Source organism: Eumetopias jubatus, unplaced genomic scaffold, assembly GCF_037043125.1.
Source record: "Eumetopias jubatus isolate StellerSeaLion01/CBP00866 unplaced genomic scaffold, mEumJub1_p1.0 scaffold_12, whole genome shotgun sequence".
Taxonomy (NCBI): Eukaryota; Metazoa; Chordata; class Mammalia; order Carnivora; family Otariidae; genus Eumetopias; species Eumetopias jubatus.
Genome location: NW_028274818.1, coordinates 71,991,883 through 72,010,515, shown reverse-complemented (window position 1 = coordinate 72,010,515; position 18,633 = coordinate 71,991,883). Strand labels below are relative to the sequence as shown.

Genomic DNA, 18,633 nt, shown 5'->3' with positions numbered 1-18,633 from the left:
GAGCATGCAACTCTTGATCTCAGGGTCGTGAGTTCAAGCCTCACATTAGGCACGGAGCCTACTTAAAAAAAAAAAAAAGAAATTTACAAAATAAAAAACAATTTCTTAATCACACTGTCCTACATTTCCAGCTTTTCTCTATAAGGCCAGACAAAAATGGGATCTGATTATCGCAACCCGCCCCCCCAAAAAGGTATCCTATCATAATTCTCCATACCTTAATTTTTTCCATATAAAAATACACTATAAAATATCCAGGAAGCTCAACAAATTCTAGGTAAGATTAATTCAAAGAGACCCGTACTAAGACACATTATAACCAAACTTTCAAAAGACAAAGAGAAAATATTAAAATCAGCAAGACAGAGCAAATTATCACATAAAGTGATCCTCAATAAGATTATTAGCAGTCTTTACAGAAAAAAAAATTAAGGCACAAGCTAGTAGTACTGTAACTTTGGTTTATAACTCCAAATTTTGTTTCTACATAATTTAAGAGACTAAAGAAGGGGTGCCTGGCTGGCTCAATTGGTAGAGCATGTGACTCTTGATCTCGGGGTTGTGAGTTCAAGCCCCACACTGGGTGTACAGATTACGTAAAAAATTTTAAAAATTAAAGAAAAGAGACTAAGGAATTTTTAAAAATCATTAATTTATGTTTGAGGGCACACAATGTATAAAGATGTAACACTGTGACACCAATAACCAAAAGGGGTCAGATAGAGTTGTAAAGTAGCAAAGTTTTTGTATGTTGTAAAGTTAGGCTGGTATAAATTCAAATTAGTGTTGGAACTTCAGGATGTTAAATGTAATCCCATGGTAACCACAAAGAAAATAGCTATAATATATACACAAAAGAAAACATGGAAGGAATTTAAACTTTTCCCTACAAAAAATCAACTACAGGACCCACAACTATATGGTCAGCTAATCTTTGACAAAGCAAGAAGGAATATTCAATGGAAAAAAGACAGTCTCGGGCTCCTGGGTGGCTCAGTCGTTAAGCAGCTGCCTTTGGCTCAGGTCATGATCCCAGGGTCCTGGGATCGAGTCCCACATCGGGCTCCCTGGTCTGCGGGAAGCCTGCTTCTCCCTCCCCCAGGCCCCCTGCTTGTGTTCCCTCTCTCGCTGTCTCTGTCTCTGTCAAATAAATAAATAAAATCTTAAAAAAAAAAAAAAGACAGTCTCTTCTACAAATCATGTTGGGAACACTGGACAGCCTCATGCAGAAGAATGAAACTGGACCACTTTCTTATACCATACACAAAAATAAATTCAAAATGGATGAAAGACCTAAATGTGAGACAGGAAACCATCAAAATCCTAGTGGAAAATACAGGCAGAAACCTCTTGGACCTCAGTCATAGCAACTTCATACTAGACACAGCACCAGAGGCAAGGGAAACAAAAGCAAAAATGAACTATTGGAACTTCATCAAGATAAAAGACTTCTGTACAGCAAAGGATACAGTCAACAAAACTAAAAGGCAGACTATGGAATGGGGGAAGATATTTGCAAATGTCATAGCTGATAAAGGATTAGTATCCAAAATCTATAAAGAACTTACCAAACTCAACACCCAAAAAACAAGTAATTCAGTTAAGAAATGGGCAGCAGACATGAATAGACACTTTTCCAAAGAAGACATCCAGATGACTAACAGACACATGAAAGATGCGCAACATCACTCATCATCAGGGAAATATAAATCAAAACCACAAAGAGATACCACCTCATGCCTGTCAGAATGGCTAAAATTAACAACACAGGAAACAACTGATGTTGGCGAGGATGCGGAGAAAGAGGAACCCTCTCGCCCTGTTGGTAGGAATGCAAACTGGTGCAGCCACTCTGGAAAACAGTATGGAGGTTCCTGAGAAAGTTAAAAATAGAACTACCCCACATCCAGCAACTACACTACTAAGTATGTACCCAAAGGATATAAAAATACAGATTTGAAGGGGTACACACCCCAATGTTTATAGCAGATTATCAACAATAGCCAAACTATGGAAAGAGCCCAAATGTCCAACAACTGATGAATGGATAAAGATGTGGTATATATATACAATGGACTATTACTGAGCCATCAAAAAGAATGAAATCTTGCCATTTGCAATGACATGGTTGGAGCTAGAGGGTATTATGCTAAGTGAAATAAGTCAGAGAAAGACAAATACCATACGATTTCACTCATATGTGGAATTTAAGAAACAAAACAGATGAACATATGGAAAGGGGGGAAAAGAGAGAGAGGGGAACAAACTATAAGAGACTCTTAGTGATAGAGAACAAACTGAGGGGTGATGGGGGGAGGTGGGTGGGGAATGGGCTACATGGGCAATGAGCATTAAGAAGGGCACTTTTTTTTTTAAAGATTTTATTTATTTATTTATTTGACAGAGAGGGAGCACAAGCAGGGGGAGCGGCAGGCAGAGGGAGAGGGAGAAGTAGGCTCCCCACGGAGCAGGGAGCCCAATGCGGGGCTCGATCCCAGGACTCTGGGATCATGACCTGAGCCAAAGGCTTAACCAACTGAGCCACTCAGGCACCCCTTCCTAACTCATTCTATGAGGTCAGGTCTACCAAAGCCAAAGACATTACAAGAAAAGAAAACTATGGACCAATATTCCTTATGAACATTAATGCAAAAATCCTCAACAGAAAACAAATTTCAGGAATTTAATAAATTTAATCATTTAATAAATTCAGGAATTTATTCCTGGAATAATTTTACCAAACCTCTTTGAACAAAAATTTAGGTCTTTCCCATTCAACTTCTTGTTGTTACAAAGAATGCTTCAGGATCATCCTTGTGGTCACATCTTTGTGCACTTATCCACTTATTTCTTTGGATAAATTCCCAGAAGTGGAACTTCTGGGTAAAAAGATATTTAATAGCAACAGATAATGGTAAAATATGATCCAGAATCATACTAATTTACCCTCTCACCAACTCTGTGTTATGATTCCTACCACTCCCACATTCTCACCAATGTAGCCTGTTATGTCATTATAATCTTTGTCAGAAGATTATAGAAAAATATGTCAGAAAAATAGTTCATTGTTTTGTTTTTTTCTTGATCATTAGCGAGAATGAGCATCTTTTCAATGTCTTGGTCATTTATACTTCCATGAATTATCTGTATCCTTTTCTCTATTTCTATCTGTGTCCATAATTATCTGTCTGTATCCAAATAATTCTATTTGTTTACTTATTTCTTATTGATTTACAAGAGCTCTCTCTATATTATGGATATTAGTGCTCTTTCATGTATATTGCAAAGGTTGACTCCTGGCTTGAGGTTTTTCTTTCAATTTGATTGATGGCTTTTAATGTTATTTGGAAATTTTATTTTATTTTATTTTAAAGATTTATTTATTTATTTGAGAGAGCGAGAATGAGAGAGAGTACATGAGGTGGGGAGGGTCAGAGGGAGAAGCAGGCTCCTTGCTGAGCAGGGAGCCTGATGTGGGACTCGATCCCGGAACTCCGGGATCATGACCTGAGCCAAAGGCAGTCGCTTAACCAACTGAGCCACCCAGGCGCCCGTTATTTGGAAATTTTAAATTAAGGCAAGTCTGTTAGTCTTCCCCTTGTGATCCAAGATTTTATGTCTTGCTTAAAAAAAGCCTTCCTCAGGGTGCCTGGGTGGCTCAGTCAGTTAAGTGTCTGCCTTCGGCTCAGGTCATGATCCCGGGGTCCTGGGATCGAGCCCCACATCGGGCTCCCTGCTCAGCGGGGAGCCTGCTTCCCCCTCTGCCCCTGCCCCTCCCCCACCCCCTGCCTGTGCTCGCTCTCGCTTCTAATAAATAAATAAAAATTTAAAATATTTAAAAATATCTAAATACAAATAGGATTGGCAAGATCCACATGAGGGAAAACAGTTTTACTAAAGGATCTAAAGGAAGACCAATGACACCCACACCAGTCTATACACATTAACATGATTTCAGTCCCAAATCTGGTTTCTTCTCTCCCCGGTTTTGACGCTTAGAAGAACAAAAGCGTGAGAACAGCGAGAGGATCTGAGGAAGTATAAGGAGCGTGGCCTTGCCTGGCCTTCTACTAATGCTCCCAGATTCCCCCGGCTGGGCTGGACACCATCTACCCTGAATTCACTGCGCTAGTTAGTTCTTCAACAGTGCTATGAACAGAATGGCTGGAAAATGCTATTTTACTTGTCGCCGAGCTTCTTTCAGCATTTTCCAGGTAAAAAGGTTCATCCTGAGTTAAAACGCTAGGAAAGCCCAATGCAAATACAAGGGCAGGGAGACTGTTGCACCCTTGGGGCTCAGCCAGTTGACCCCTCATAAGTGACTGGCACTGAGACCCAGAGAACCACAGGGCTGGGAGGCATGGGTCAGACCCATCTCAGTGAGCTCTTGCCACCTGGAGCACTAGCTGGGACCTCTGCCCAGGGCTGTGTCCTGTTTTCTCCCCTAGACCTGTGGACAAGGGATGGCCGACCCCCACCCCCTGAGTTCGTGGGGCCCAGCGGAGGGGCTGCCGTGGGCTGGACATCCCGCCCGCTGCAGGTGAGGAGGGGAAGGGGGTAGGTTGGGCTTGGGGTCCTCCAGTTCCAGTGTCCACCTTAGCTGAGGGAGGGACACATGGGGGCAGCCAGCCTTGGCTACAGGATTCACTCAAATCCTCAGAGAGGAAAAGGAATGTGAGCAGGTGCTCCACCTCATTGTGGCTGTGGAAAACAGTGCTGCGGAGGGTCAGGAGACCCAGGGAAACACTGAGATAAACAGCAACACTCCTGGAGATGTCCACTGTAGGAGTTTGGACAAGCGTACCATGGCACGAACCCACCACTGTAGGACTGTGCACAGTGGCTTCACTGTCCTAAGAGCCCCCTGGGCTCCACCTATCGACCCTTCATTTGCCCTTTCGTGTGAGCGGAACTGCACTTACCCTCTTGTCTATTTCCAGGTCACAAATGAGGACACCACCGCACCAGCAGCTTAGGCGGCCTGCCCAGCGTCACACAGCTGGTAAGTGGCAGAGCTCACGATCCAGCCCGGACCCGGGTCTGATCCACTAGCCCTGGGTCTGATCCACTGCCCCCCCCCCATGTCTGAGCCATGCTCCTGGCGTCAGGGGCACCTCTCACCGTCTGGGAACAAACAGCACTTCCAAGCCCTTCGTGGAGGCCAGACCGAGGGCCACCAGCAGGCTGGGGAAGGACAGAGAGTGGATGCCTCCCTGTCCCTGGAGGCCCACTCACCTGTCCCAGGCCAGGGTGGTGACACGGCACACAGCACTTCAGGCCCTCTCTTCACAGCTCCTGGCAGCAATCCCGGACTCCATGAGGAAGCAGGAGGTGCGGACGAGTGGGGAGGCAGGCCAGGGCCGAGGCCCCGGCTCCCCGGCAGGGCAGGTGAAAGCCCTCATGGACCTGCTGGCTGGGAAGAGCAGTCAGGGCTCCCAGGCCCCACAGACTGCAGACAGGACGCCACACAGTGACGGTAGGCAGATGGGAGGGTCTCCCCCCGCCCTCCCCCCTTCACCCCTCCCTCCCCTCCCCCATCTTCCCCAGCCCTCCCCTTTGGTCTCTGTCCCACAGACTCAAGGATACAGAAGTGCCAGGAGGCTCTGCTGAACAGGGCGAAGGGCAGCCCGGAGCTGAGCAGCCCCTCGCCCAGGCTGACCAACCTCCTGCTGGTGGAGGGGCTCACAGACTTGCAGCTGAAGGAACATGACTTCACGCAGGTGGAGACCACACGTGGGGGCTGGCACCCGGCCAAGATCATCGCCCTGGACAGACTCTTCCTGCCTCTATCTCGAGTGTCTATCCCACCCCGAATCTCCATCACCATCGGGGTAGCTGGCGTGGGCAAAACCACCCTGGTGAGGAACTTTGTCCACCTCTGGGCCCAGGGACAGGTGGGCAAGGACTTCTCTCTGGTGCTACCTTTGACCTTCCGAGATCTCAACACCCACGAGAAGCTGTCTGCAGACAGACTCATCCGCTCCGTCTTCCCGCACACTGGGGAGTCTGGCCTGGTGGCAGCAGCCCTCCCCAAAATCCTCCTGATCCTGGATGGCCTGGACGAATGTAAGACGCCTCTGGACTTCTCCAACACTGTGGCATGCACAGACCCCAAGAAGGAGATCCAGGTGGACCATCTGATCACCAACATCATCCGAGGCAACCTCTTCCCAGAAGTTTCTGTCTGGGTCACTTCCCGCCCCGGCGTGGCTGGCCAGATCCCGGGGGGCCTGGTGGACCGGATGACAGAGATCCGGGGCTTTACTGAGGAAGAGATCAAGGTGTGTCTGGAGGAGATGTTCCCCGAGGACCACACCCTCTCAGACTGGGTCCTGAGGCAGGTGCAGGCCGATAGGGCCCTGTACCTGATGTGCACGGTCCCGGCCTTCTGCCGGCTCGCAGGGTCGGCACTGGGTCACTTGAGCCGCAGCAAGCTGGGGCCCCAGGATGCAGAGCCGTGGACTCCAAGGACCCTGTGCGAGCTCTACTCTTGGTACTTCAGGATGGCCCTTGGTGGGGACGGGCAGGAGAAGGGCAAGGCGAGCCCTCGCATCGAGCAGGTGGCCCACAGCAGCCGCAAGATGGTGGGAACTCTGGGTCGGCTGGCCTTCCATGGGCTGGTCAGGAGGAAGTACGTGTTCTACGAGCAGGACCTGAAGGCGTTTGGCGTGGATCTTGCCCTGCTGCAGAGCGCCCTGTGCGGCTGCTTCCTGCGGCGGGAAGAGACCCTGGCCTCCTCGACAGCCTACTGCTTCACCCACCTGTCCCTGCAGGAGTTCGTGGCGGCCGCGTACTATTACAGTGCGTCCAAGAGGGCCATCTTTGACCTCTTCACTGAGGGTGGCGTGTCCTGGCCCCGCCTCGGCTTCCTCACCCATTTCCGGAGTGCGGCCCAGAGGGCCATGCAGGCTGAGGACGGGCGGCTGGATGTATTCTTGCGCTTCCTCTCAGGACTTCTGTCTCCGAAGGTCAACGCCCTGCTGGCGGGCTCCCTGCTGGCCCAGGGGGAGCACCAGGGCTACCGGGCCCAGGTGGCTGAGCTCCTGCAGGGCTGCCTACGCCCCAACGTGGCCGTCTGTGCCCGGGCGGTCAACATCCTGCACTGCCTGCACGAGCTGCAGCACACGGAGCTGGCCTGCAGCGTGGAGGAGGCCATGGAGAGCGGGCGCCTGGCAGGGCTGACCAGCCCCCAACACCGCGCCGCCCTGGCCTATCTCCTGCAGGTGTCGGATGCCTGCGCCCGGGAGGCCAACCTGTCACTGCGCCTCAGCAAGGGTGTCCTCCAGAGCCTGCTGCCCCAGCTGCTGTACTGCCGGAGCCTGAGGTGGGCGCTGGGGCTGGGCTCACCAGGTGTGCGGTGGGGGGTGGAGCAGAGGTCCCGGAAGCTTCCTCCCTTCCACCACGCGCCCCTGGGTCAGCATCCTGGGGCTGCCATAAAGAAGGACCACAACATGGATGGGTTAAGGCATCAGAAACTTACTCTCTCACAGCTCAGGAGACCAGAGTCCAAAATCAAGTTGTTAGCAGGGCTGAGCTCCCTCTGAAACCTGTAGGGGAACATCATTCCTGCCTCTCTAGTGTGTGCTGTTTGCTGGCATCCTCAGCTTGTCCACACATTACTCCCATCTTTGTGGCACACGGACTCCTCCTCTGTGTCTCGGTCTTTGTGTAGTGCTCCCTCTGCTGAGCACACCAGTCATGTGGGGTTACAGGCCTAGTCCGCTCAGAATGACTTCATCTTAACGAATTACATCCGCAATGACTCTATTTCCAAATAAGGCCACATTTTTGAGGCACTGGGGGGTCAGAACACCTACCTATCTTTCTGGGGAACACAGTTCAACCTCCAACACCCTGTGAACCATCCCAGTGCTGACAGAGGCCACACCCACACACCCCACCCCCAGCCCAGCGTCCACCCAGTGCTCTGGACCTTAGGAAGGCTATAAGACCAGGGCCATTCTGGACCTGAGAGTAGATGCCACATCCTCAGGAGAAGGAGAGCTAACAACCCATGTCCCATAGACTCACAGGGTGTGCGGGGCTGCTGGGAAGACACCCCTCCGGGTAGGAATCCTGGGGCTCAAAACACTGAGCCTCCCAGTCCACCCTCACGGGAAAACACTGAGCGTGGTGGGTGTGCTAGCACAGACCCCTGAGCCACACAGCGGGGGCTGCATCACGATGGAAACGTTGGCCTGGGCACCTCTGTGGCTGTGATGACGGCCCTTTGCCAGCGCCTTGCTCCACCTGCTTGCGGGCGCTGATACCACTCATCATCGTTCTTCCTTCCGCAGGCTGGACAACAACCAGTTCCAGGACCCCGTGATGGAACTGCTGGGCAGTGTGCTGAGTGGGAAGGACTGTCGCATTCAAAGGATCAGGTAACGCTGACCCAGGAGACCCGATCCGGGATGCTCACCTGTTGCACAGGGTCTGGGGCTCCTTTCCCATCCTCCTCTCTGCTCAACCGGCCAGGGGTGCTTTCAAGGAGAGGTGCCTTTGAAGCATGTGGCTCAGGATACATGCTGCTTGTTTCTACCCATTCCAGAAAGTTCCAGAGGCTCAGGTGCCTCATCTGTGAGAAGAGGGAAAGGACAGGGTGAGGGTCAGAGGCTATCATGGACATGGAAGCATGTCTCTGAATACTCTATGTTCGGATGTGGTGCCAGGCCCAGTCTTCTCTAACATCCTCTCAAAGTTGACCCTCAAAACAGTATCAGAGGCACGGGATCACATCTTTAAATCAAATTTTAAAGTTTTTAATTTAAAAAATGAGTTTAAACTTAAAGTTTTATTTAAATGAATGCAAAAAATACAATTTAAACATTGCATCTTTAAAGTTGTAATTAGACAAAAGTCTATATGCTGACAGCAGAAGAGATTTTTGTGTTTGTGAAATCTCTTCTTGTGATAACATTTCTGAGTCTGAGTAACACCCGGGTTTGGAGCTGAACTGGTGTGATGATCTGGGGGTAGCTAGAACTAGGGAGATGAGCTTGGAGCATAGGATCCAGAGGGGAATTCTTCATCTTCATGTAAGCCTCCCTCCGGGTTCTGAAATCATCTTTATCTGAGAAAACAAAAACAAATGTGGAACGGGTCAGGAGCAAAAACAAGTCACCAAGGACCGCAGTGAGAGTGGTGGGCCCTATATGGCCCTGTACTGTCACTTCTCTGCCTAAAGAGGATAAAAATGGGGTGAAAACAGTATCTGTGAGTCCAGGGGTCCCCATGACCCTCCAGGTTCAATGATTCACTAGAAGGACTCACAGAACTCAGAAAAGTTCTTGTACCCACGGTTGTGGTTCATCACACCAAAAAGATACAGATGAAAATCTGCAGAGGGAAGGTACGTGGGGCAGGCCTGGGGAGACCAGGCAGGCTTTCACTTGTCCCTCCTGGTGTAGTCATATACACAGTGCCTCCCTCTCCGGGTGACCACCAAGCATTCCCGGCAGCGAGGCTCACCCGGGCTTGTGGGCAGTTTTCATGGGGGGCTGGGCATGGGAGACATACCTCACTGCCCATAGGGAAGCCCCTCCAGGGGTCAAGCTGCTACTGTGGGGCCCCAAGTCCCCCTGGTAAACAAAGGTCAGCTTTCAGGAACTGGGGGCAAGGTTAACCCTTTCCTGCACACTAACTACCTCTTCGGGTTGTCGAGCAGCTCCAACAGGTTAATACAAGGCAAGTATGAGGACAGGCCAGGCACAGATTGTACAAGGGCTAGCCGTTCTAAGCAGGGTTCTCTTTGACTTGTTAGCCAGAGATATAAATGCAATCCCTTTGAAAGAAACATGATAATGACAACTATTCATTATTTTTTCCTTCATGGGAGGCTTCAGCAAAATAGTCAACTTCCAGTGTTTTTGCATAAAGGAGTCTGGTTAACGCTCAGAATGTTTTCTGAACAAAAGCCCCAAATTTCTTTGATGGCCACATGTGCTTCTTCACCTCCCTGTAGTTGGTTCTCAGGGCCACATCCCTGTGTAAAATGCCCAAGGCACCGCTCAGAATACACACATGGCTCATGAAATATTACTTATAAAATGTTATAGAAGTCCTGGGTGGAGGGGGACAGAGGCGCTCTAGAACTCGAGAACGTTTATATAGAAGGTGGTCTGGATGAATGGTCTTCAAAGTTTAAGCAACAGAAGCCTTTTTAAAAGTGGTCTATCAGGCAGGACCCCAGTAAGAGATGGGCAACTGGGAGCTGCTGGGATTGAAATAAGAGGGGTGCTTGATTCCTCCTCAGCCTCTAGGGGCTCCTGAGGCTTTTCTAAGGAACACCAGGAGCCCTTGAAACACAGCTTGAAAAGCACTGGGGATTCTAACTGTATCCCCTGGGGATGCTCCACAATTTTAAATGCCTAAGAAACTGTAAAAAATCTCAACTAGCCACCATTTCTGAAACTGGGTCCATGAAGCAACATGATCCACCAGCTTATTCCTGAAATCACCCTTTTAGGGCAGACACAAGTGTTTTTTGGTTTTTGGTTGTTTTACTTTCAAGTTAGTTCTGTAATAAGTACCCTCTTCCTTTCTTGTATTAGAAAAAGGGCTGGGGCCAGTGGAGAGCCAGAACTATGAATTCAGCCACTGGTTCATGAGAGCAGATTATTCAAGTTTTGGGAACTTCTGCAAGCTGGGAGTGCTTGAAATTGGCCGTGGGAGAGTGTTTACACCACGGAAATTGGCCAATGCTACACGTCAGTGTTTCTGTATTTTGTTTCTTGCAGCACACCACTGCGCGGGATCTCCACGGGAGATTTCTGTAACTGCCAAGGCTCTCTGTGGCACTGCTGGTGTAGAAGCTTCTGTGCCAGATTCTGGCCAAACTCTGCCCTGTGACTCTTTGCCTGTGTGAGGGTCTGTCCCCCCCCACTCTGGCCCTACCTTACCTGGCTCAGAGGCTTTTCTGGGCTGGGCACTTCCGCTCCAGGGCTCACCTCATCGCCACCTGTGTTCAGGGCCTCATGATGCTGGTGAAACCGAGAGGTTTGGATCACAAGCCTGGTGTTGAGGAAGAGGCAATGAGATTTACAGACCTGCAATAACCACCCCTCTCCTTCTCCTTGCGCAGCTTGGCTGAGAACCAGATCAGTAACAAAGGGGCCAAAGCTCTGGCCAGATCTCTCCTGGTCAACAGAAGTCTGACTGCTCTGGAGTAAGTAGGACACATAGGCCAACCTTCCACCATTGGGCCACGGACAGCTTGTGAGCCATCTCGTGAAGTCACCTGGACCACACTCTCCCCTGGGTGGGGTGGAAGGACAGCTGAGCAAGCAAAATCCTGGCTCCTCCTCAGCTGTTGGGACCGGCCCAAGGAGGCACCAGAAGTTTGGCCCTGAAGCTGGCGTTATTCTCCCTGCTCTCCACACCTGGCCCAAGCCAAGTCCATCAGATCCTTCTTTCTTTGCCCCATCACATGGGGCCATACTGAGAAATTCCTTACTTGTTCACCTAAATAAGGATCTCGGCAAAACATGAAATCCTAAACCCCAGTACATTATTTTCAAGGAGCATAGATTTAAAGGTCATGTAATTTCTGTTCTTTTTTTCCCTCCCTGGGAATTGGATTAAAACAAACAAACAAACAAAAAACAGTTCTTTTTCTCTCTTCCTTCCGCCAGCCTCCGCAGTAACTTCATTGGACCTCAAGGGGCAAAGGCTTTGGCAGATGCTCTGAAGATTAACCGCACTCTGGCTTTTCTGAGGTATGTTCCATCTGCTCCCTGTCCTGGTGTAACCAGTAGAGGACCCAGAAAACCCTCTCCCAGGTGCCAACCATGGAGTGGGAGATGATTCAAAATGGCGGGCATGCTATACTGGCTCCCATCTAGGTGGATACTACATGATCTTGTATCCTACACAACTTTCAGGTTTCAGCTCTTCCCTGGTCATTGGCCCTGTGTTTACAGCCAAATCAGGGGATTGAGGAGAAGGATGATGGGGTTGTACAGAAATGGAAAGGCAAGATAATCTACGAGGAAAACCTCTTGTCCTCCAGTGAGTGGGAAACCGCCAAGGCCATGGTGTCAGAATGTTCCCCTGAGGTGTTTTCTAGGACAATGAAAAGCCCATCTTCCAGAATATTCCTATGGTTTGCTGTGGTTTGCTGTGCTTTTAGGGGCCTGTGGTTGTATCCATCCTTAGTTGAGTGTGTATTGTCATTTGTTTTTTCATTTATTTATTTTTAGTGGGGTGAAATTCACCATTTTAAAGTATACATTTCAATGGCACTTAGCACATTCACAGTTGTTCATTCATCACCTCTGTCAGGTTCCAAAATATTTCCATCACCTAAAGGTAGACCCTGTATCCATTAGCAATCACTTCCCATTCTCTGCTCTCTGCCCCCCTCGCCACCCCGGCAGCCACCAGGGCCTGCTGTTTTCTGTGTCTATGTTTACCTACTCTGGAGATTTCCTATATATAGAATCCTTCAGTAAGACCCTTTTGTCTGGCTCCTGTCGCTGAGTGTCATGTCTTCAAGGTTCAGCCACGTTGTGGCAGGTATCAGTGCTTCATTCCTATTTATGGCTGAGCCATACTCCACTGTATGGACAGACCAGAATTCACCCATTCATCGGTTGATGGACATGTGGGTTGTTTCCGCCTTTTGGCTCTTGTGAATAATGCTACTGCACCCATTCATGCACACACATTTGAGTACCTGTCCTCATTTCTTTGGGGCAGACACAGACCAGTGGAATCTGCTGTGTCATATGGTAACTCTGTTTGACCTTCTGAGGAACTGCCAGATTGTTTTCACAATGTCTGCCCCATTTTACATTCCCACCACCAATGGGTGAGGGTTCCAATTTTTCCACATCCCTGTCAACACTTGGATGCTGTGGCTTTTAGCTGTAATCAAGACTATTGATAACCTAGTTATTGTTATCCAGATGCCTTGGGCACCTTGTTCTCAGTCAACAGACAAATGCTTAGAAATCCAGAGGGAATCCTCAGGCCAGAGCAGCACTGGAAAGAACCAACTCTTCCCAAATCCTGTGTGGTGTGCAGTAAGCGCATGAAGCAGACAGCTGCCCACCCCCCATGCCTTGGGCCTTGGTAACACTGCCGTAGAGGTTAAGGCCACCACTGGGCACCCTCATGTACGCCTTTGCTGATGCACTTCTTCCTTGACTCCACAGCCTCCAGAGCAACTCAATCAGGGATGATGGTGCCAGGTCCATGGCTGAGGCCTTGGCTGCCAACCGGACCCTCTCTGTGCTGCAGTAAGTGGACATGCTGACCAGCAGAGGGACCCCCTTCTTCTCTCCTCTCCTCCTCCAAGGGTCTCTCTGTCTGTTTTCTGCAAGGAAGGATGATTGGGGAGATGGCCTGAGGCTTTCTGACCCATCTGGATGGCCCCTGGAAATCTTGATGTCCACTGTTTTCCATAGAACAAGTGTTGGAAAATTATTAAAAATAAAGCCTTCTGCCAATGCAGAGAATCCTCTCCACAAATGTAGTAAAGAATGAAACAGTTTAATTATTTGAATAATCAACTAGACTGCAGTGTACATCATTGGCTACCTACCAACGAGACGGCAAAGACAAAAAAATCTCGCCTTTTTCTCCAGCCAAGCAGATACAATCCATGATATGTGCGTTTCAAGATAACTTGTCCTCAAGTAAGAGGACTGGACAGCACCATTTGTTGCACATAGTTTTTCTTTAAATTTGCCTGGTAGCTGGGGTGGCCAGCTGTTTACTAATTGCCTTTATCCAAAGGAAAAAACCAAACTTCCCCTATCTTTATGACAACTTAGAATCATGCTATCTTCCTTAATGTGTACATTTCAAAGAGATGGCTCCATGGTCCCTATAAGCTGTAAATCTGGCAAGAGGTTTATTTAGTTTTTAAAAAAGATTTACACACTTCTCAAAGGGACAGCTTTACCACTGCAAGTTTTCCCAAAGAAATACTGTAAGGGAAAGGAAGGTCTCTTTCCCTTTTGGAACCAGGGAAAATTCCCTTTTGCTTACATTGTATTTAGCCTTACACAAGATGGGTCCTGCCCTGCCTGTCTTCCTAGGAGGGCACAGGGGCTCTTGGCAACATCTTCCTCCTCCAGATTTAGTATAAAGGGAAGTAGCTGTTGGAGAAGGGCCTAAATGGAGGGTCTGCCCTAGGGAGGACTGCAGGGTTGGGAGGCAGGCTGCTCGTTGGTCTAGAGGGAGGTAGACTGTTGAGTGTTGGGAGGGTTGACTGGGTGAGGAGCTGGAGGGACTCGTATGTGGAAGTCGCCACTCTAGAGGCTGCTGGGTATTACATGTTCTCTGATCACTTCCCAGTTTCTGACGAGGGAGGGCCCAGCTGTCCTTGCCTCCGATGGCCCCCAGAACCATGTCAGTCTGCTGACATCACTTTGGCAACAATCCACAGACCTTTCCTAGAGACCACTCTGCCAATGCTGTGATAAATGGAGAGGGCATTCGAGTAGTCTCTGAGCTCTCACCTCGAACCAGACTGTCCCTGGCGTGGGAATGGCTGTGGCCAGCTTTGCTGAAAGACGTTTCTCCTCTCCCACAGCCTACAGAAGAATACCATCGGGCCTGTGGGAGCCCAGCAGATGGCAGATACCCTGAAACAGAACAGGAGTCTGAAGGAGCTCATGTGAGAAATGCAGAAAGGCGAAATTTGTATCCTCAGTGACTGGCACAATGCCCAGCCCATCATAAATATTTGTGAGCACGATGGATGGATGGATGGATGGATGGATGGATGGACAGATGGACGGACGGACGGATGGACGGATGGATGGTAGTATGGGTGCAAGATAGCTGGCTTTGGACTCCAGATTCCCAGGATTGGGACTGTCTCAGACTTAAATTTACTGCCTTCCCAACACTTCCTGGCTACCTTCACATAAAGTATCACAAGAGTTGGCCCTGCCCCCCCGCTAAGGAGTCAAGTACTTTGCTACCTCGATGTCTTACAGGCCATAGGGAGTCACTTGCAGAGGCGACCAGCCACAGACTCAAGCCGAACAAGCTCTACACTGGGCACCCTTAACACAACAGAGAAAGCACAGCCCTGGAGCGCTTCCCTGACCCTGATCCCAGGCCACCCCCCTGCCAGGCTGCTCCAGAAACCCAGCTCATCCTTGTCTCATCTCTTACAGATTCTCCAGTAACAGCATTGGCGACGGAGGGGCCGGGGCCCTGGCTAAGGCCCTGAAGGTGAACCAGGGCCTGGAGAGCCTAGAGTGAGTCTGCCTGATCACCCTCTAGAAGTGACCGCGGGCAGTGGGTGACTCCCCTGGTTTCCCCATCTAGAAGGTGGGCGGGTCCTGGAGGAGGGCTGTCAGTCAGGACCATGACTTTGCCAGAACCCAACCAACCACCAACAGTGGGCATGCTGTGATCTCAGTCTCTCTCCATGCCCACCTCACTGTTCCATCCCACCCCACCAGCCCCATTTCCCTAGGCAGTTGTGGTTGGTGTTGATTGTGGAGTTTTCAGAGTGACAAGCACTGAGTGCCCTTGAAAACCTGGCACAGGTGGCTAAAGAGGGCGTCGGCTGCAATGGCCTTGGTGGGGGGTGGGGGAGCTCAGTGCTGCCCCCACAGCGGGGAGATTCAGCTGCACGACTTTCTCTGGGGGCTGCAGACACAACACACACTCCGACCCCGGACTATTTGGAGCCACTCAAATCAAGGCAGAGTCTGAGCTTTGAGGCTGATTATGCTAGACCCTGCCCTGACCAAGGTCTGGAACGTGGGGAATGGGGACAGGAAGAAGGGATGATCAGAGCAGAGCAGTGTGGGGTGGCACCTGCTCCCAGGGTTCCCCAGCTCTGTTGAACCTGATGCCGGCAGTCCGCAGGCTGGAGCAGTGCTCCCTGCGAGTCCTGGGATGGCCACCCCAAGCGTGCCCCATCCTCTGTTTGCAGCCTGCAGAGCAATTCCATCAGTGATGCAGGGGTGGCGGCACTGATGGGGGCCCTTTGTGCCAACAAGACCCTCGTCAGCCTCAAGTAAGTCCCGCTTCCCTCTCCAGACGGGGTCTCCCTTTGGCCAAGGGGTCTGAAAGGACTTTGGGACTTGGGAGAAAAGCCCACACCTCCCACTGTGGGCCTGTTCTGAAGATAATCTATGGTTGGGCAGCTTGGTTCTGGGGCCTGGCATCCCGCACACTGCCTGCTCTCTCAGGAGGGCAGGGGACAGCTGGGGCCCTCAGCTCCCCAGTTCTGCTGCTCCCTTCTGGTGCCCCAGCCCTTGAGGCAGCCAAGCCTGCCCCCAGCCCCCTCACCTCTGAGGGCCTGTCAATGGATCCTCCTCCTCCTGATGGGTCCCGCCATCGGCAGTCCAACAGGGGAGACGCTTGGCGGGCTAGCCATGGGAGTCCGGATTGCTGGAGGCTCTTCACACCTCAGCCCTGATCACTCAAGAGGCCCTGAGGTTCCTTGGGCTCGAAAGGTCTGAGCACCGGGGCTTGTCTCCCCTAGAGTCCCCACACGTCTGGTCAGCAGCTCAGGGTCTTCTCTCTCCCCAGCCTGCGAGAAAACTCCATCAGCTCAGAGGGAGCCCGGGAACTGGCTCGAGCTCTCTGCATCAACAGCACCCTGAAGAACCTGGAGTACGTGAGTGGGGTGCAGGCTGTGCTTCCCATCGCCCCTTTAGCTGAGGGCCTGGCTTACCCGGAACCCTGGGGATGGGGAGGGCAGGTCCTCATGGCCTTGCCACTTTATAGGCTGGAGAAGGACCTGGTTGGGGAGGGGTAGCCAGGAGACCTGGCCTCTGGTGGCAACTCCTCCACTCTCACGTCCTACGTTACCTGTGGATGAGGTCTGTGGGGATGCTGCCTGCCCTTCGCCCCCCTCCCCACGGCGATGTGGGAGGGCCCAGGCCTCAGGGGTAGTGCCGTACAGGGATCAGGTGGGTGATCTGTCCTGGAACCTCACTGAGCTGAACCTGGGCCCCTTCTCCATGCGCCTGTCAGGATTCGGTACAACAGCGTAAGACACATGCTTGGCACACACCAGTGCTCAATAAACATGAGCTAGGCCGGTCCTCAGGGAGGAGGGGAGCTAGATTCCCAGGTAAGTAAGGGGGTTCAACGGCCAGCTAGCTCCTGCTTACTCACCCCTGTTCCCCTCTTCCCAGCCTGACAGCCAACCTCCTCCACGACCAGGGTGCCCAGGCCATCGCGGTGGCAATGAGAGAAAACCAGGCCCTCACATCCCTTCAGTGAGTCTCTGGCATCTCCCCACCCCATCCCCTCTGCAGAGCTGCAGGGCCATCACACCAGCTCAGGCAGGAAAATGAGTCTGGCTTTGGGGCCCTTCCACAACACAGCCTTGGGGGCCTCCAGGAGGCTGTGCCCTGCCACCTGCTCTGTTTCCTGGGGCTGATCCACAGAGAGGCCAATGGTGGGAGGTGGGCACCCATGCCATGCCTCCAAGTGTCCCAAGCTTCATTCAGGGGCCATGTGGAGTCTTTGAGCCTGCCCCTGTGTCCACCCTTAACGAGAGAGTGCTTGTAGACCCCTTTTGACTAAACCTGAGGTAGGCTGCAAGAGATCTGCCCATCAGTGGCCAGGACCCTGTCCTGCAAGGACTCCTTTCCTGCTGCCAGACCCTCCTGGGAGAAGTCCCCTCTTTCTGGAGCCTCCAGACCCTCCTGGGCTCTGCCCTGGGCCACGTGGTCACATGTGTCTGTCTCTGCCCAGCCTGCAGTGGAATTTCATCCAGGCCGGTGCTGCCAAGGCCCTGGGACAAGCACTGCAGCTCAACAGGAGCCTGACCAGCCTCGAGTAAGTGGGGCCTCTGCAGGGGCTGCAGGAAGGACAGGGGAGCAAGGACATTTGAGACCTCGGTGTCCACCAGGCACATGGCTTGGGCCAGAGACCCTCAGCACACAGCCTCCTCTGCCTTAAGGCCAGCAGGAACATTTCTATTCTCATCTGCTCCAATAGCTTTATTGATACACAATCCAGGTACCACAAAAACTACCCATATAAAGTGCACAATTCATTGGTTTCTAGTATATTCACAGTCGTGCAACCATCACCATCACCACAATCCATCACCCCAAGAAGACACCCCAGACTCATTAGCCATCACTCCCCATTGCCCCCACGCCCCAGCCCCTCGCAACCAAACGTCTGCTCTGTCTCTATGGAGTCACCTGCACTTGATGTCTCAGTCACATGGATTCATACCGTAGGTGCCTTTTCAACCGAGGTCTCTCATTTAGTGTCATTTCTTCAAGGGTCACCTGGGCGGCAGCATGAATCAGAGCTTCCTTCCTTCCTATGGCTGAATCCTAGTCCACTGTGCATAGACCATGCTGGGTTTATCCACTCATCCACTGATGGACATTTGGGTTGTTGCCACTGTTTGGCTCTTGCTAGTGATACTGCTGTGAGCGTTCGTGCACAGGTTTCTGTGTGGGTGTGTGCTTTCACTTCTCGTGGTTACACACCTGTGAGTGGAACTGCTGGGTCGAAGGGTAACTCTGTCTTTCATCAGGATTTCCCACCTCTGGCTTGTTCTTCTGTCTGACTGACATCCTGGTGTTCCCTAGGGTTCTGTCCTAGGCCGTCTTCCCTTGAATGATCTCTTTTCCAGAAGCTCTTCTCTCCCAGGCTCCTTGCCTTCAGAGCCCTGGTACCCCCACG

At 51.1% G+C, this 18,633-nt stretch overlaps 1 protein-coding gene across 1 annotated transcript in view; it reads left to right on the top strand.

Annotated features, from left to right (window-relative positions):
• Positions 1 to 18,633, top strand: part of NLRC3 (NLR family CARD domain containing 3) — a 32,416-nt gene that overhangs the window by 6,336 nt on the left and 7,447 nt on the right. Inside the window, exons 2-15 of the mRNA XM_028117547.2 lie at positions 4,449 to 4,540; positions 4,941 to 5,002; positions 5,293 to 5,476; positions 5,575 to 7,324; positions 8,298 to 8,384; positions 11,084 to 11,167; positions 11,634 to 11,717; positions 13,158 to 13,241; positions 14,543 to 14,626; positions 15,135 to 15,218; positions 15,905 to 15,988; positions 16,507 to 16,590; positions 17,118 to 17,201; positions 17,683 to 17,766. Coding sequence (XP_027973348.1) covers positions 5,317 to 5,476; positions 5,575 to 7,324; positions 8,298 to 8,384; positions 11,084 to 11,167; positions 11,634 to 11,717; positions 13,158 to 13,241; positions 14,543 to 14,626; positions 15,135 to 15,218; positions 15,905 to 15,988; positions 16,507 to 16,590; positions 17,118 to 17,201; positions 17,683 to 17,766 — 2,753 coding nt within the window. The 5' untranslated portion in view covers positions 4,449 to 4,540; positions 4,941 to 5,002; positions 5,293 to 5,316. The remainder of the gene's footprint in view (positions 1 to 4,448; positions 4,541 to 4,940; positions 5,003 to 5,292; positions 5,477 to 5,574; positions 7,325 to 8,297; positions 8,385 to 11,083; positions 11,168 to 11,633; positions 11,718 to 13,157; positions 13,242 to 14,542; positions 14,627 to 15,134; positions 15,219 to 15,904; positions 15,989 to 16,506; positions 16,591 to 17,117; positions 17,202 to 17,682; positions 17,767 to 18,633) is intronic.